The sequence below is a fragment of the Leucoraja erinacea genome, chromosome 29, assembly GCF_028641065.1.
Source record: "Leucoraja erinacea ecotype New England chromosome 29, Leri_hhj_1, whole genome shotgun sequence".
Lineage (NCBI taxonomy): Eukaryota > Metazoa > Chordata > Chondrichthyes > Rajiformes > Rajidae > Leucoraja > Leucoraja erinaceus.
The window spans coordinates 9,790,394-9,802,663 of record NC_073405.1 but is presented as its reverse complement, the minus strand read 5'-3'; the positions used below and the strand labels follow the sequence as shown (position 1 = coordinate 9,802,663).

General features: G+C 44.0%; 1 protein-coding gene across 1 annotated transcript; it reads right to left on the bottom strand.

Annotated features, from left to right (window-relative positions):
* Positions 1-11,991, bottom strand: sf3a2 (splicing factor 3a, subunit 2). The gene is given in 10 exon segments (XM_055658561.1): positions 1-525; positions 527-889; positions 3,513-3,581; positions 4,344-4,484; positions 7,068-7,117; positions 7,578-7,687; positions 9,183-9,229; positions 10,485-10,556; positions 10,648-10,806; positions 11,482-11,991. Coding segments are annotated over 9 exon segments (1,380 nt in total). The 5' UTR covers positions 10,774-10,806; positions 11,482-11,991; the 3' UTR covers positions 1-123.
* Positions 11,992-12,270: the final 279 nt, after the last annotated feature.

The window sequence follows — 12,270 nt, the reverse complement described above, 5'->3', positions numbered from 1 at the left end:
TTGCTGTAAAATGTATTTAATGGTCGGTGAAGTATCGCAAAGTATTGTACATTTGCAAGACACATAGATACTACCAAATTAACAATTAAAGGCCAATCTACAAAAGTTATATTGATGTAAAGTTCAGTTAGGAGGAGGGGGCATACCAGGGGGTGGGAGAGGAATAGGAGGTGCCACAATTTGTACAGACTCACTGGGGAGCGGAGGCCTTAACATTGGCGGTAGAGCTGGAACAGGGGACGGACCCGGAACGTGGATCATGGGCATTGGAGCAGAGACCGGAGTGGGAATCGGAGCAGAAATTGGAGCTGGAGGCATGCCCTGCGGAGCCGGGGGCGGGCCTTGCGGAGCTGGGGGCAGGATCTGAACAGGGGGCGGGCCTTGTGGGGTGGGCCTTGAGGGGGAGGGCCCTTGTGGGGGCGGGCCTTGTGGAGGAGGACCTTGTGGGGGCGGGCCTTGTGGAGGAGGGCCTTGTGGGGGCATGCCTTGTGGGGGTGGGCCTTGTGGGGGCATGCCTTGTGGGGGGCAGTCCTTGTGGGGTCGGGGGCATTCCGTGTGGGGTCGGGGGCGGTCCCTGCGGGGTCGGGGGTGGTCCCTGTGGGGTCGGGGGTGGACCCTGCGGGGTCGGGGGAGGTCCCTGGGGAGTGGGTGGTGGTCCCTGTGGAGCTGGTGGCATTTGTGGTGGCACCGGGCCACCAGGTGGCATTGGCGGCATGGGCATGCCTGCCGGTCGCGGAGTTGGCATTGCGCCTGGCGGCATGGGGCCCCTTGGTGGCATGCCATTGATGATCGGTGGCGGCGGTGGTCTGGTCTTCAGTCCAGGGGGTCCAATGGGCAAGGATTGTGGCTGTAAAGGCTTTTCCATCTTGAAGTGGAACTGAAGGAAAAACTGGGGAGAGAAAAAAAAGCACGAGGTCAAACTGATTCCAGCACAACATTAAATGAATAGAAAAATACTGAGAGTTAGAAAGGGAGCAAGGTATTGGTCACATTATCATCAGCATGGCCATGCAACGTCTCTAACTTTCCGTAGTGTATTGATAACGACGTAATGATATAAACTAAACCAGCTTTGTGGGATGAGATATAGAGAATGGGAAGATATCGCATGGTAAACAGTACAGCTACTGCCTCACAGTGCCAGAGACCTGGGTTTTGATCCTGACCTCGGGTGCTGTCTGTGTGGAGTTTGCACGTTCTCCCTATGACCACGTGGATTTCTTCTGGGTGCTCCGTTTTCCTCCCATATTCCAGACGCGCGGGTGTGTAGGTTAATTTGCCTCAGTAAATTGCCCCTAGTGTTTAGGAAGTGGATGAGAAAGTGGAATAACATAGAACTAATGTGAAAGGGTGATCGATGATCAGCATGGTCCTGGTGCGCTGAAGGTCCTGTTTCCACGCCGTATCCTTCGATCAAGCAGTAAACAACTGAGCATATAACAGAGAGAAAGAGGATTCTAAAAAAATGTAAATCTGCAAAGAACTGTTCTGAAATGGGCAGTCAAACGATGAAACACTCCCATTAACCATATTAATTCTATATTCAGGCCTGTTATGCTGCAAGTAATGATTTCATTATTCCGTGTCTATACATATGATAATTACACACTCTTGACTCTTATCCAGATTCTCAACTTTAATCCTGAACCTATTGTATTTAAATTTGTAAAGTCTCATGGTGAATTAAAAATAGATGACGTGGATGGGAAGCTGTAATCTTTAAAAATATATATTTAATACACAAACTATATCTGACAAAGTACATACATGATCAACATGATAGCAAAATTGAAACCCAGTAAATAGGTACTGGCAGTGTGGATTAGCTAAAGGACAAAACATGAAGGCACCAATAATTAATGTTTGCTTTTCCAATTTATAGAGGAGGTCTCTGAAGATTTGGAACAGGTATTAAGAGCTGTACCTTTGACAATAAAATATCTTTGAACCCTTTGAAGAGCACTGCTGTTATTTTTGATGTATATTAATGATTGTGTCCGTGGAATTATTAATGGCAGAAGATTATTTCAAAATGTTTACAAAACACAGAAACAGAATAGCAATTAGTTGGGGAGCAACAAGCTTTAAATGAACAAAGACAAACTGATCGTGTGAGCAGGCACATGGTGAATGAAGTTTAATATAGAAGTAAAAAAATGATGTATTTCAGTGGAAGAATGAGTAGCGACAACTTAACTAAAGGAGCCTAATTTTAAAGGCAGTTCAGTTACAGAAAGACCGGGATACTAAATTACATATTTTTGAAGATGATTGGGAAATTCAGCCCAAGCAATTAAAAAGTATACAAGCCAAATACATGAAATTAAACCAAACTAATAAACAAAAGCAATGGTTCCATTTCAGTTGAAATATTGTTCCTTATTCAGGGCACTACCTTTTTCCAAGTAGACAACAGCAGAAGTGAACCAAAATTACAGTTAGAGCAGTGCTGCAGTGTCAACTATTTACATCAATGATCATGAAGATAAAATTGAGTGTTTTGCAGCCAAATTTGTTGATGGCACAAACAAAGATAGGAAAGCAATTGAGAGGAGAGAGAGTATGCCAAGAGACATAAGAAAGAGTAAGTGAATTGTGAGTAAATGCAAAAATTCTGCCGCTGACGGAAGATATCTGCGGAAGACAAAAGAAACATTTTCCTCTGCGTTAAGTTTCAAGCATGCCAGCTTATGGAGTTAATGGAGTAGGAATTCAACAACGCTAATTCTACCAGATATTTGCAAGCTAATTTGCAAGTTAATTCTACCAGATGCTAAGTGCACAGTCTTTTGCCCAGGTTGGAGCATATTAAGAGCAATGGTTGGATAGTCTGGCTTTGGATCAATTGGACTTCAGAAAAGTGAAACACATAATACACTGAGGAATTTGGACAAGTTAAATGTGCAAAGGATCTTTCCTCCAGTGGAAGGATTTATAACAAAGAATCGTTATTCAAAAATAAGGAGTCGGTTTAAGACAGACGATGTGAAATTCTCACTTCAGGAGATTGTGATTCATTGGAACTTTCTTTCTCAAAGGGTGGTGGAGTAAGTCTTTGACCACTTTAAAGGCGGGGGTGGCCAGATTCTTGATAAGCAACGGGATAGACAGCGATGCAGAGCTGAGGTTTTGCTCAGATCAGCCTTGAACGTGTTGGACGTCAGAGCAAGCTCATGGGGATGTTAAAGCGACTTTGAGTCCTTAAAAAGCGCTATACAAATAAATTATTATTATTATTATTATGTGTGGCCTATTCTTGCTCCTAATTTGTTTGTTTGTTCCAATATACTACAAATGAACATTCTGCGAGCAAAAGGCTTCCCGATCTTAGCTTTTTTCTAGTGCTGTTTAAAAGCTATTCTGTTGTGTGACCTTTTGCAGAAATGCTATTATCTAGAGATCTTAATAAAGCTGTGCTGCATGGCTGAAAAGAAGCTAGTCATAATCAAAGAATATAGACAACTTAGTTTATGCAGAAATGATCTGGAATGATAATGCAAACACAAAGATACCTGTTTTGTTTCTCTGTTCCAGTGTGTCCAAAACTTCCCCTCAACTTTATCAATTTCTCTACTCGGTACCTGAGGGCATTAAAAGATGTGTGGAGAAGATTGGGTTGTTACTTATCATTATCAATGATAGATATTTCAGTGCTATAACTAGTTCTTTCAATAGTCTAAACAAAATGTCTGCGGTAGGAAAGATAGAATTTAAGCTTTACTCTGAAATAAAAAGGTGATGAAATAAGCAGACCTGTTAATGTAACATTCACCTAAGGCAATTTATTATTTGAGCGCAAAATAAAATGGAAAAATATGGCCAAGCACTTTTCCAAAATCAACTCCATTTGTTCAGACTTGTTTATTTGCTGGTTTCACAGCTTCATCTGTGCTCCATTTTGCAAAATGATCCACATTTAACAAATCTCGTCTCATCCCCATTTAACAAGTGTAATTTCTAGCCAAGGAATTTTCTCAAATGTTGCCACAATCAATGACTCCCATTGCACAAGTAGTACGTCGGTACTTAAACGTTACAGAAAACGAATAAGACCTTAAAACCGGTTTCAGAACTTTGTTTCGCATGACAAATAGGTTCATAAGACTATAACCTATTCCTCTTAATTTCACCCACAATTCAAATTATTTAAATTCCCTTTGGTCTAAATTTCCACAGATTTTTTAAAATAGATAAATAAATTATTGGCCAATTCATTTTTTTAAACTTGGAAAACAAACTAAATATCTGGAGTAATGTATAACTCTTGTGCGTGGGAAAACAATATTTATTTTGTCTCTCGTGGCATTCCCGAAATCACCCATCAATTTCCCAAAGTGAAATACCTTAAAGGAAATGGTCTCGTATGGCTCAGCTGCAAACAACAAGTATTGCCAGCGTCTGTCAGGTGGTTCAATTCGTTGTTCGTACGCAGACATAAACCGATGGCGTGGTATTACAGTTTCTGCGATTTCTGGATAATCAATCTAAGCAATAAAATTGAAATGTATTTTAATTAAAGCAGCATGTCCTAGATATATGCATGTAGAATGTGACCACTAATCAAAAGCAGAACATAAAGAAAAAGCTTTGAAAGTTGATTTGTTTCCTCACAAGCAAAATGTGATAACTTTTCTCCACCAATTCCATCCACTATACGGCCAACATTGCATGATGCAGACTGCATAATTCCACATTGTATCATTTGGGGTTTTATTCCACATGAAAGGTGCAGAAAAGGAATAGGCCTTTTGGCCCATGTCAGTGCCAACCATTATGTCATGGTAAACTAACCTCATCTGCTTAAACACGAACAATATACCTCCATTCCCAGCATATCCATGTGCCTATCTTAAAGTCTCTTAAATGCCACTACAGGTGCACAACCTTTTATCCGACGATCCAAATAACGAAAACCTCCGAATAGCGACATTTTTTCGGTCCTTGAAGAAAGGTCCTTGAAAACGTTCACCGAGGGCGGCCCGCAGAGGTGACAGCGGAACCTCCGGTCGGTCCTCGAAGAAAGGGGAACTAAATCCCCATTCATAAAAGAGAAGGTGAGGGTATATTGCGCGGGAGGGTTAATAATTGACAATATGCTGCTACCTGCCCGCTGAGTTAAAAAGTTCCCACGGTAGACTCACGATACACAGTGTATCGTGAGTCTTGCGTGGGGAACTTTTTAACTCAGTGGGCAGGCAGCAGCAAATTGTCGCTCCCTTCAGTTTCACCCCACCTACACCCCTCTGCTTCCCGGCCATGTGTGTGACCCCTTCCCTCTCCAGCTCCCCGCCCATTGCACCGGCGCGGGGGCTTTGCACTGTCTTCACGTCAGCGATGCTAGCAGCACAGTGCAGTCACCGGAGACGTCAGGACCAACGGGACACCAACCCCATGGCCCACCGCAAGCACGGAGATCCCAGAGACCCACAGCCAGCAGCAGCCCAGCCCCGTTCCAACTCCAGAGGAAAACTGCAAACTGGCCGGAGACGTCAGGACCACCAGAAGCCGCTCCCCAATGGGCCGCTACGGCGACAAGTGGCAGTTCGCCCACAGCCCGAGCTGCGCCCCCTCATCGGGACACTGACCCCCAGGCCCACTGCAAGCACGGAGATCCCAGATCAGCAACTCCAGCCCAGCCCCGTTCCAACTTCAGAGGAACACGCAGTGTTTGGGCAGAAGCTGATAGTGTGGAAGGTACTTCTTGTTCTTGGGGTCGCGCAGCTCGGGCTGTAGGCGAACTGCCACTTGTCGCCATAGCGGCCCATCGGGGAGTGGATTCCTCTGGAGTTGGAGGGGGAGGGGGGGTATTGTGCTGTTTGATCGCCCCCTACTATCCCAGGGACAGGGAGACAGGACGTTCACCGAGGGCGGCCCACAGAGGTGACAGCGGAACCTCCGGTCGGTCCTCGAAGAAAGGGGAACTAAATCCCCATTCATAAAAGAGAAGGTGAGGGTATATTGCGCGGGAGGGTTAATAATTGACAATATGCTGCTACCTGCCCGCTGAGTTAAAAAGTTCCCACGGTAGACACGATACACAGTGTATCGTGAGTCTTGCGTGGGAACTTTTTAACTCAGCGTGCAGGCAGCAGCAGATTGTCGCTCCCTTCAGATTCACCCCACCTACACCCCTCTGCTTCCCGGCCATGTGTGTGACCCCTTCCCTCCCCTCTCCAGCTCCCCGCTCATTGCACCGGCGTGGGGGCTTTGTACTGTCTTCACGACGGCGATGGCTGCAGGTCAGTGCAGTCACCGGAGACGTCAGGACCAATTGGACGTCGACCACCAGGCCCACCGCAAGCACAGAGATCCCAGAGACCCACAGCCAGCAGCAGCCCAGCCCAGCTCCAACTTCTTCTGCCGGGATCAAGGCGCAAACTCGCGACCTTGCGGATATGAGCCGAGCACTCTACCACTGAGCCAGCCATTAAAATCTACGCAAAAAAATTTCCATTCCGAAGACCGACAAATTCTGAATTACGAAAGGTGTCTGGTCCCAAGGCTTTCGGATAAAAGGTTGTGCACCTGTATCGTATTTGCCTCCACCACCAACCCTGGCAGCTCATTCTAGGCACTCTCCACCCAATGTGTAAAAGAAAAAGGTCCCGCACATCTCCTTTACACTTTGCCTCTCTCTCCTTAAAACTAAGCCCTCTAGTCTTTGACATTTCCATCCTAATGTAATAGTTGAACAATTCACCTACACTTTATAATAGAGGTGTAAAAGGAACAAGTTTATTATTCAGCCCATGAGTCATACAGACATGGAAGTCAGGTTCATCTCACTATGTTAGCTGATATTTGTTGCACAGTTGTACAATTAAGTTTAGAGCCCGAGGGAGAGGATTTTACTGTACATGTCAGTATCCGACGACCAACATTTGGAATGGATACGATAGCCTGATCAAACACCGAGCCAATACATGAGAATTGATCATTTACTCAAGGTAATAGTAATCTCTTAGATTCACGATCCACTTCTTTTAGAAATGAACAGAGGATTTACTGAATGTAAGAAGAATGGTTTCTATCGCAATCAAAGCACACGGAGCACAAAAGGATTTTACCTGAAAAAGGAGACTTTGCTGTCCCACTTCTGAATCTCTTTGTTTGGTCACTGTAAAAAGAAATGTTAACCCTTAATATATTTGATAAATTGGGCAAACCCTTTCTCACCACTTCTATATTATCCCACTTTCTCATCCACTCCTTACGCACGAAGGGCAATTCACAGAGGCCAATTAACCGACAAACCTGCACGTCTTTGGGATGTGGGAGAAAACCAGAGCACCCGGAGGTAATTGTATTGTATTGTATTTTAATGACCACACAGCCAGGCTGGTGGAATTTGTTATCGGTACAGCTCGGTACAGGTTCCAACATTTCATCAAACATTAATCCATACGGCCACAGGGAAAATGCTCAGATCCTACATAGACAGGTCCTGAGCTCGGGATTGAAAACGGGACTCTGGCACTGTGAGGCAGCATCTCAACCAGCTGTGCCACTGCGTGGCTAAAATTGTTGTCATATTTTTTTAACAAAATAGCAATCGATTGCCAAAATGTCACAAATACCTTTGTAGCCTGGCCGACCAATTTTGACAAATTTCTTCACCTCCACTTTAACCTTCTCAGGTGCTGGCTGTGCTGGTGATTCCTTTGCCTCTTTCGCTGCGCGTCGTGCCCTGTATTCAAAGCATTGATTAGATCCCTTGGTATGGAACAGCCACACTTGTCATACAAATTCTACCTCTATATTAACTGTCAAAAATTAGTTCCTGGGACAATACCCATTCATCCAAATGTTGCATAAGCATGCAGTATATTATGTTAAATGTCTCATCCCCATATCTGCAACACTTCCATTAACCACATTAGAAAGTAAGTGACCATCGGTGCCCCATTTCTAGAAGGAAGCACATGCAGTAGCCTATATCAATTGTTTTCTAAAATTGCCATTTTTCTATATTCAGAAATTATTTAACTCTTAAATCAGAGTCACGGGTATGGCTAAAGTTATCTTTCCTGCGTTAGTCTATCAAGAAAATTAAAGTGTGCAGAAATAAACACTTTTCACAAAGCAAGCTTAAACCCAGGCTGATACATTTTAGAGCTGTTGGTTCTTGGTATAAATCAAGAAGACCCAGCAGATGTACCATTAAAGTCTCTATTTCACCTCAAATGCATAAAGATGTGGTTCTTTATACTTCAGAGGTACAGTACAGAAACAGGCCCTTCGGCTCACCATGTCTGCACCGACCAGTAATCACCCCGTACACTAACACTATCCTACACACTAGGGACCATTTACAATTTTACCGAAGCCAATTAACCTACAAACCTGTACGTCTTTGGAGTACGGGAGGAAACCTGAGCGCCCGGAGAAAATCCATGACTGGTCACAGGGAGAACATACAAACTCCATACAGACAGCACTAGTCAGTATCAAACCAGGGCCTCTGGCACTCTAAGGCAGCAACTCTACCGCTATGCACTGTGCCACTGCGGTCTTTTATGGTCTCATAAAGCAAAAGTAGAGATGTGCTGTAACACAGCACTGTGCATTAGCATCATGGGGTACAGCTTGTGCTCACAATTCCTTGTGTGGAAAACTCTGACATTAGTCACATTATCACAGGAATTGCTTATTTACTGGGGAAGAGATAAAAGGGGATACCATGCAGTGAGCCCATTCGACTACTGAACTGTGAGCAACAGAATGAAAGATGCCTGCACTCTCTCGAATGAACATCCGCAAGCCTAAAACTCTAATCTTGCTATTGTTTTCTCCTTACCACAGTCAGAGCTTTGGTACCTTGCTAAGTATTGATGGCAAGAGTAAGACATTGAATGCATTCTCCAAATAAACACCTAACTCTTTCACAGAACTGACATTGGCACTTTAATATTTTCCATTTCAGACTTAGGATACCTAAATAATTTATTTCCCATACAATGTTCTTTGGGGGTAAACATGCAATTAAATTTGTCTCCCTTTCCTTTCTCTTTGCAAAATTTACATTCAATACCCTGATTCACCGTGAAAGCAATATTCAAGTGCAGTATAGAGATCTTAATTGCATTTGTAGTTAAATCGCTCAGAAAGAAAAAGCATGCTTCTTTGAAATACACCAAATGTCTCAAATTATGACTTCACATCCAATATATTTACACACTTACAAATTAGTCTGGTGCTTCTTTCCTTGTGTGTGGGCCAAATAACTCCCCTAGAGAGAAAAATTAAATCAAATTAAAACAGAGGGAATCCATCGCACAAACACATTCATATATCTAACGTGGAAATGCTGGAGTAATTCAACGGGTCAGGCAGCATTCCTGGGGAACATGGAGAGGTGACGCTTTGGGTCGGGACCCTTCCGTTACCTACCCATGTTCTCTCGGGATGCTGCCTGACCTGCTGAGTTACTCCAGCATTTTGTGTCTTTCCTTGGTAAACCAGCTTCTGCAATTCCTTGTTGTGATACATAACTAACTTGTTTATTGAAAAGATATTTAATCGCATTGCTGACTATACACCATTCTGTTTATTTCAATGCCACACTTCCATTCAAACCTCTCCCCCATGACCTCCCAACTCACACAATGAAGAAACGACTCCCCCTGGCTTCACTTTTCAAACTGAAAGTTTTACATTCAATTGATCAGCTTCTGTCATTTGTAACATGGCCAACGTGGTCTTCTCCCCCTACTGTTCTTTTTACCTTTTCATTCCACATCCCCTCAAGGAGGCTATGGTTCACCCTTACATCTTCAATAACTTCCCATTCCCTTTCCTGTGCCATCTTGGTGTGCAACTGTGAGAAATACAAGACCTTTTACCAAATCCCTCCTCACCATCCAAGGCCTCAAATAATCTTGAAGCACAAATCAATAATTAACGTGTACTTTATATTTAGTATCCTGTATTTGCTGCTGCTTCTACATTAGCAAAAAACAAACAGAACTGGGGCTCTTTGGAAATGAAGAACAGGAAGAAATATAGTAAAGGATTGTAGGAATTTACAACATTGATTTTCTTGCTTTTTAAAAAACTTCTGTATAGTCAGCAATGAAAAGTAAAAATCAATAGCTTAGTTTAATTCAGTTTATCGATACATCATGGAAATACACTCTTCAGCCCACTGAGTACACACACCTTTTTGTACTAGTTCTATGTTATCCCACTTTCTCATCCACTCCCTACACACAAGGAGCAATATACTGAGGCCAGTTAACCTACAAACCTGCACATCTTTGGGATGTGGGAGGAAACCAAAGCACCCAGAGGAAACCCACACGGGAGTCATAGGAAGAACGTGCAAACTCCACACAGAGAGCACCCAAGGTCAGAATCGAACCTGGGTACCCAGTGTTGTGAGGCAGCGGCAGTACTAGCTCAAGAACCATCTAGGGGTGAGATGAGATTCCATCCCCTTGCAGTTTCAGCTTAAAACAAAATCATCAAAGTACCTTTGAACTTACCTCATTATTGTGAAGAGTTAAGCAAAGTTTACATTCGTAAGAACCCAAGTGATTTTTCATAAAATAAGGATCCTATAAAATTAGAAAAAGAATAGTTATAATGAGGTAGCATGAAAGAATGCAAGTAACACAAGTGCACAAATCACAGGGACCAAAGTTTAACCTTATTTATGTCAATGGTTTCCAACGCTAACTGTCTCAGCCGCTCTCTTCGATCTCGATTGCTTTCGGAAGAGGAAGCGACCCCGCCGCTCCCAGTCTTTCCTCCTGGTCGATGTTGAAAATCCATGGTTACTTGATAAACTTTATCTTAATCCAAAATCTGAAAGATTTAAAAAACAAAAGGGCAGACATATTAGCATTCCTTCCTGGGAACATAAGACACAAGGAAATGCTGATGCTGATTTACAAAAAAAAGAAATGCAGCAGGTCAGGCAGCATCTGTGGAGGGAATGGATGGATGAAATTTCCCAACCCAAAATGTCACATATCCATGTTCTCCAGAGATGCTGCCTGACCTGTAAAGAAACATTACTTGCTTCACCAGTGATTTGGAAGTGATTTTAGATCACACCATGAATGGCAATTCCTTGACATGGTGATCACAGAGGTAAAAGCACAATCACAGAGGACATTTAGTAAACCTGACTGGCTGCCACTGATCCCCCATATCTATATAGCTCATTCTTGATTTAGGAAACAGGGTTTCCCCTCTTCCATTACAGATGAGGCTCTCACTGGGGTCTCCTCGATATCCCACAGCTCCGCTCTTGCTCCCCCTCCTCCCATTCGCAACAAGGACAGAGTCCTCCTTGTTCTCACCTTCCACCCCATCAGCCATCGCATACAGCGTATAATCCTCCAAAAGTTTCGCCACCTCCAACGGGATCCCACCACTGGCCATTACTGCCCATCTCCACCCCTTTCTGCTTTCCACAGGCCCTTTACCGGGAGAGTCAAAGACCAGAGGACGTATCCTCAGAATAAAAGGATGTACCTTAAGAAATGAGATGATGAGGAATTTCTTTACTCAGAGGGTGGTGAATCTGTGGAATTCATTGCCACAGACTGCTGTGGAGGACAAATCAATGGGTATTTTTAAGGTGTAGATTGACAGATTCTAGATTGGTACGGGTGTCAAGGATTATGGATTCACTTCATGGATCGTGGATCATGTTGTTGCCATTTAATTCTACCGGCAGGCTACTGCTCGTCATTTACATTTACAAGCTACTGTTTATATTCAATGTCATCGCATTGTTTGCCCTTTCACTGCAAGTTTATAACTGTGCAAAGGTAGAAAAGTTAAAACACTGTTGAAAATCCTCGAAATGTAATGACGATGATACACTCTTGTGACTAGTGAGAAGTCAGAGGGACAGCAGGCCTCGGACGCCTGGCCCCTAGCATCAGCGAAAGGGGGAGCTCGGTCGTCAGGTCCGGAAGCTTCCATCGCGCCATTCCCTTCCCACCCCGCCTGCCCTTCTCCTCTCCGGCGCCGTGAGCTGAGCTGAGCTGAGCCGGCCCCGGTCCCAATCACCTTACCTACAGCGGCCTCGCCGAACACACCGGAAGAAGGTCAAAAACCCTACCGGAAGAAGGTCAAAAAACACCGGAAGAAGGTAAAAACCCTACCGGAAGAAGGTAAAAAACCATCGGAAGAAGGTCAAAAAAACACCGGAAGAAGGTCAAAAAAACATCGGAAGAAGGATGTTCTTCAAACAACTTTATTGACACCGGGCGACGAGCGGGAGGCGACGAGGCTGCGGTTTACTCGCTGCCGGCA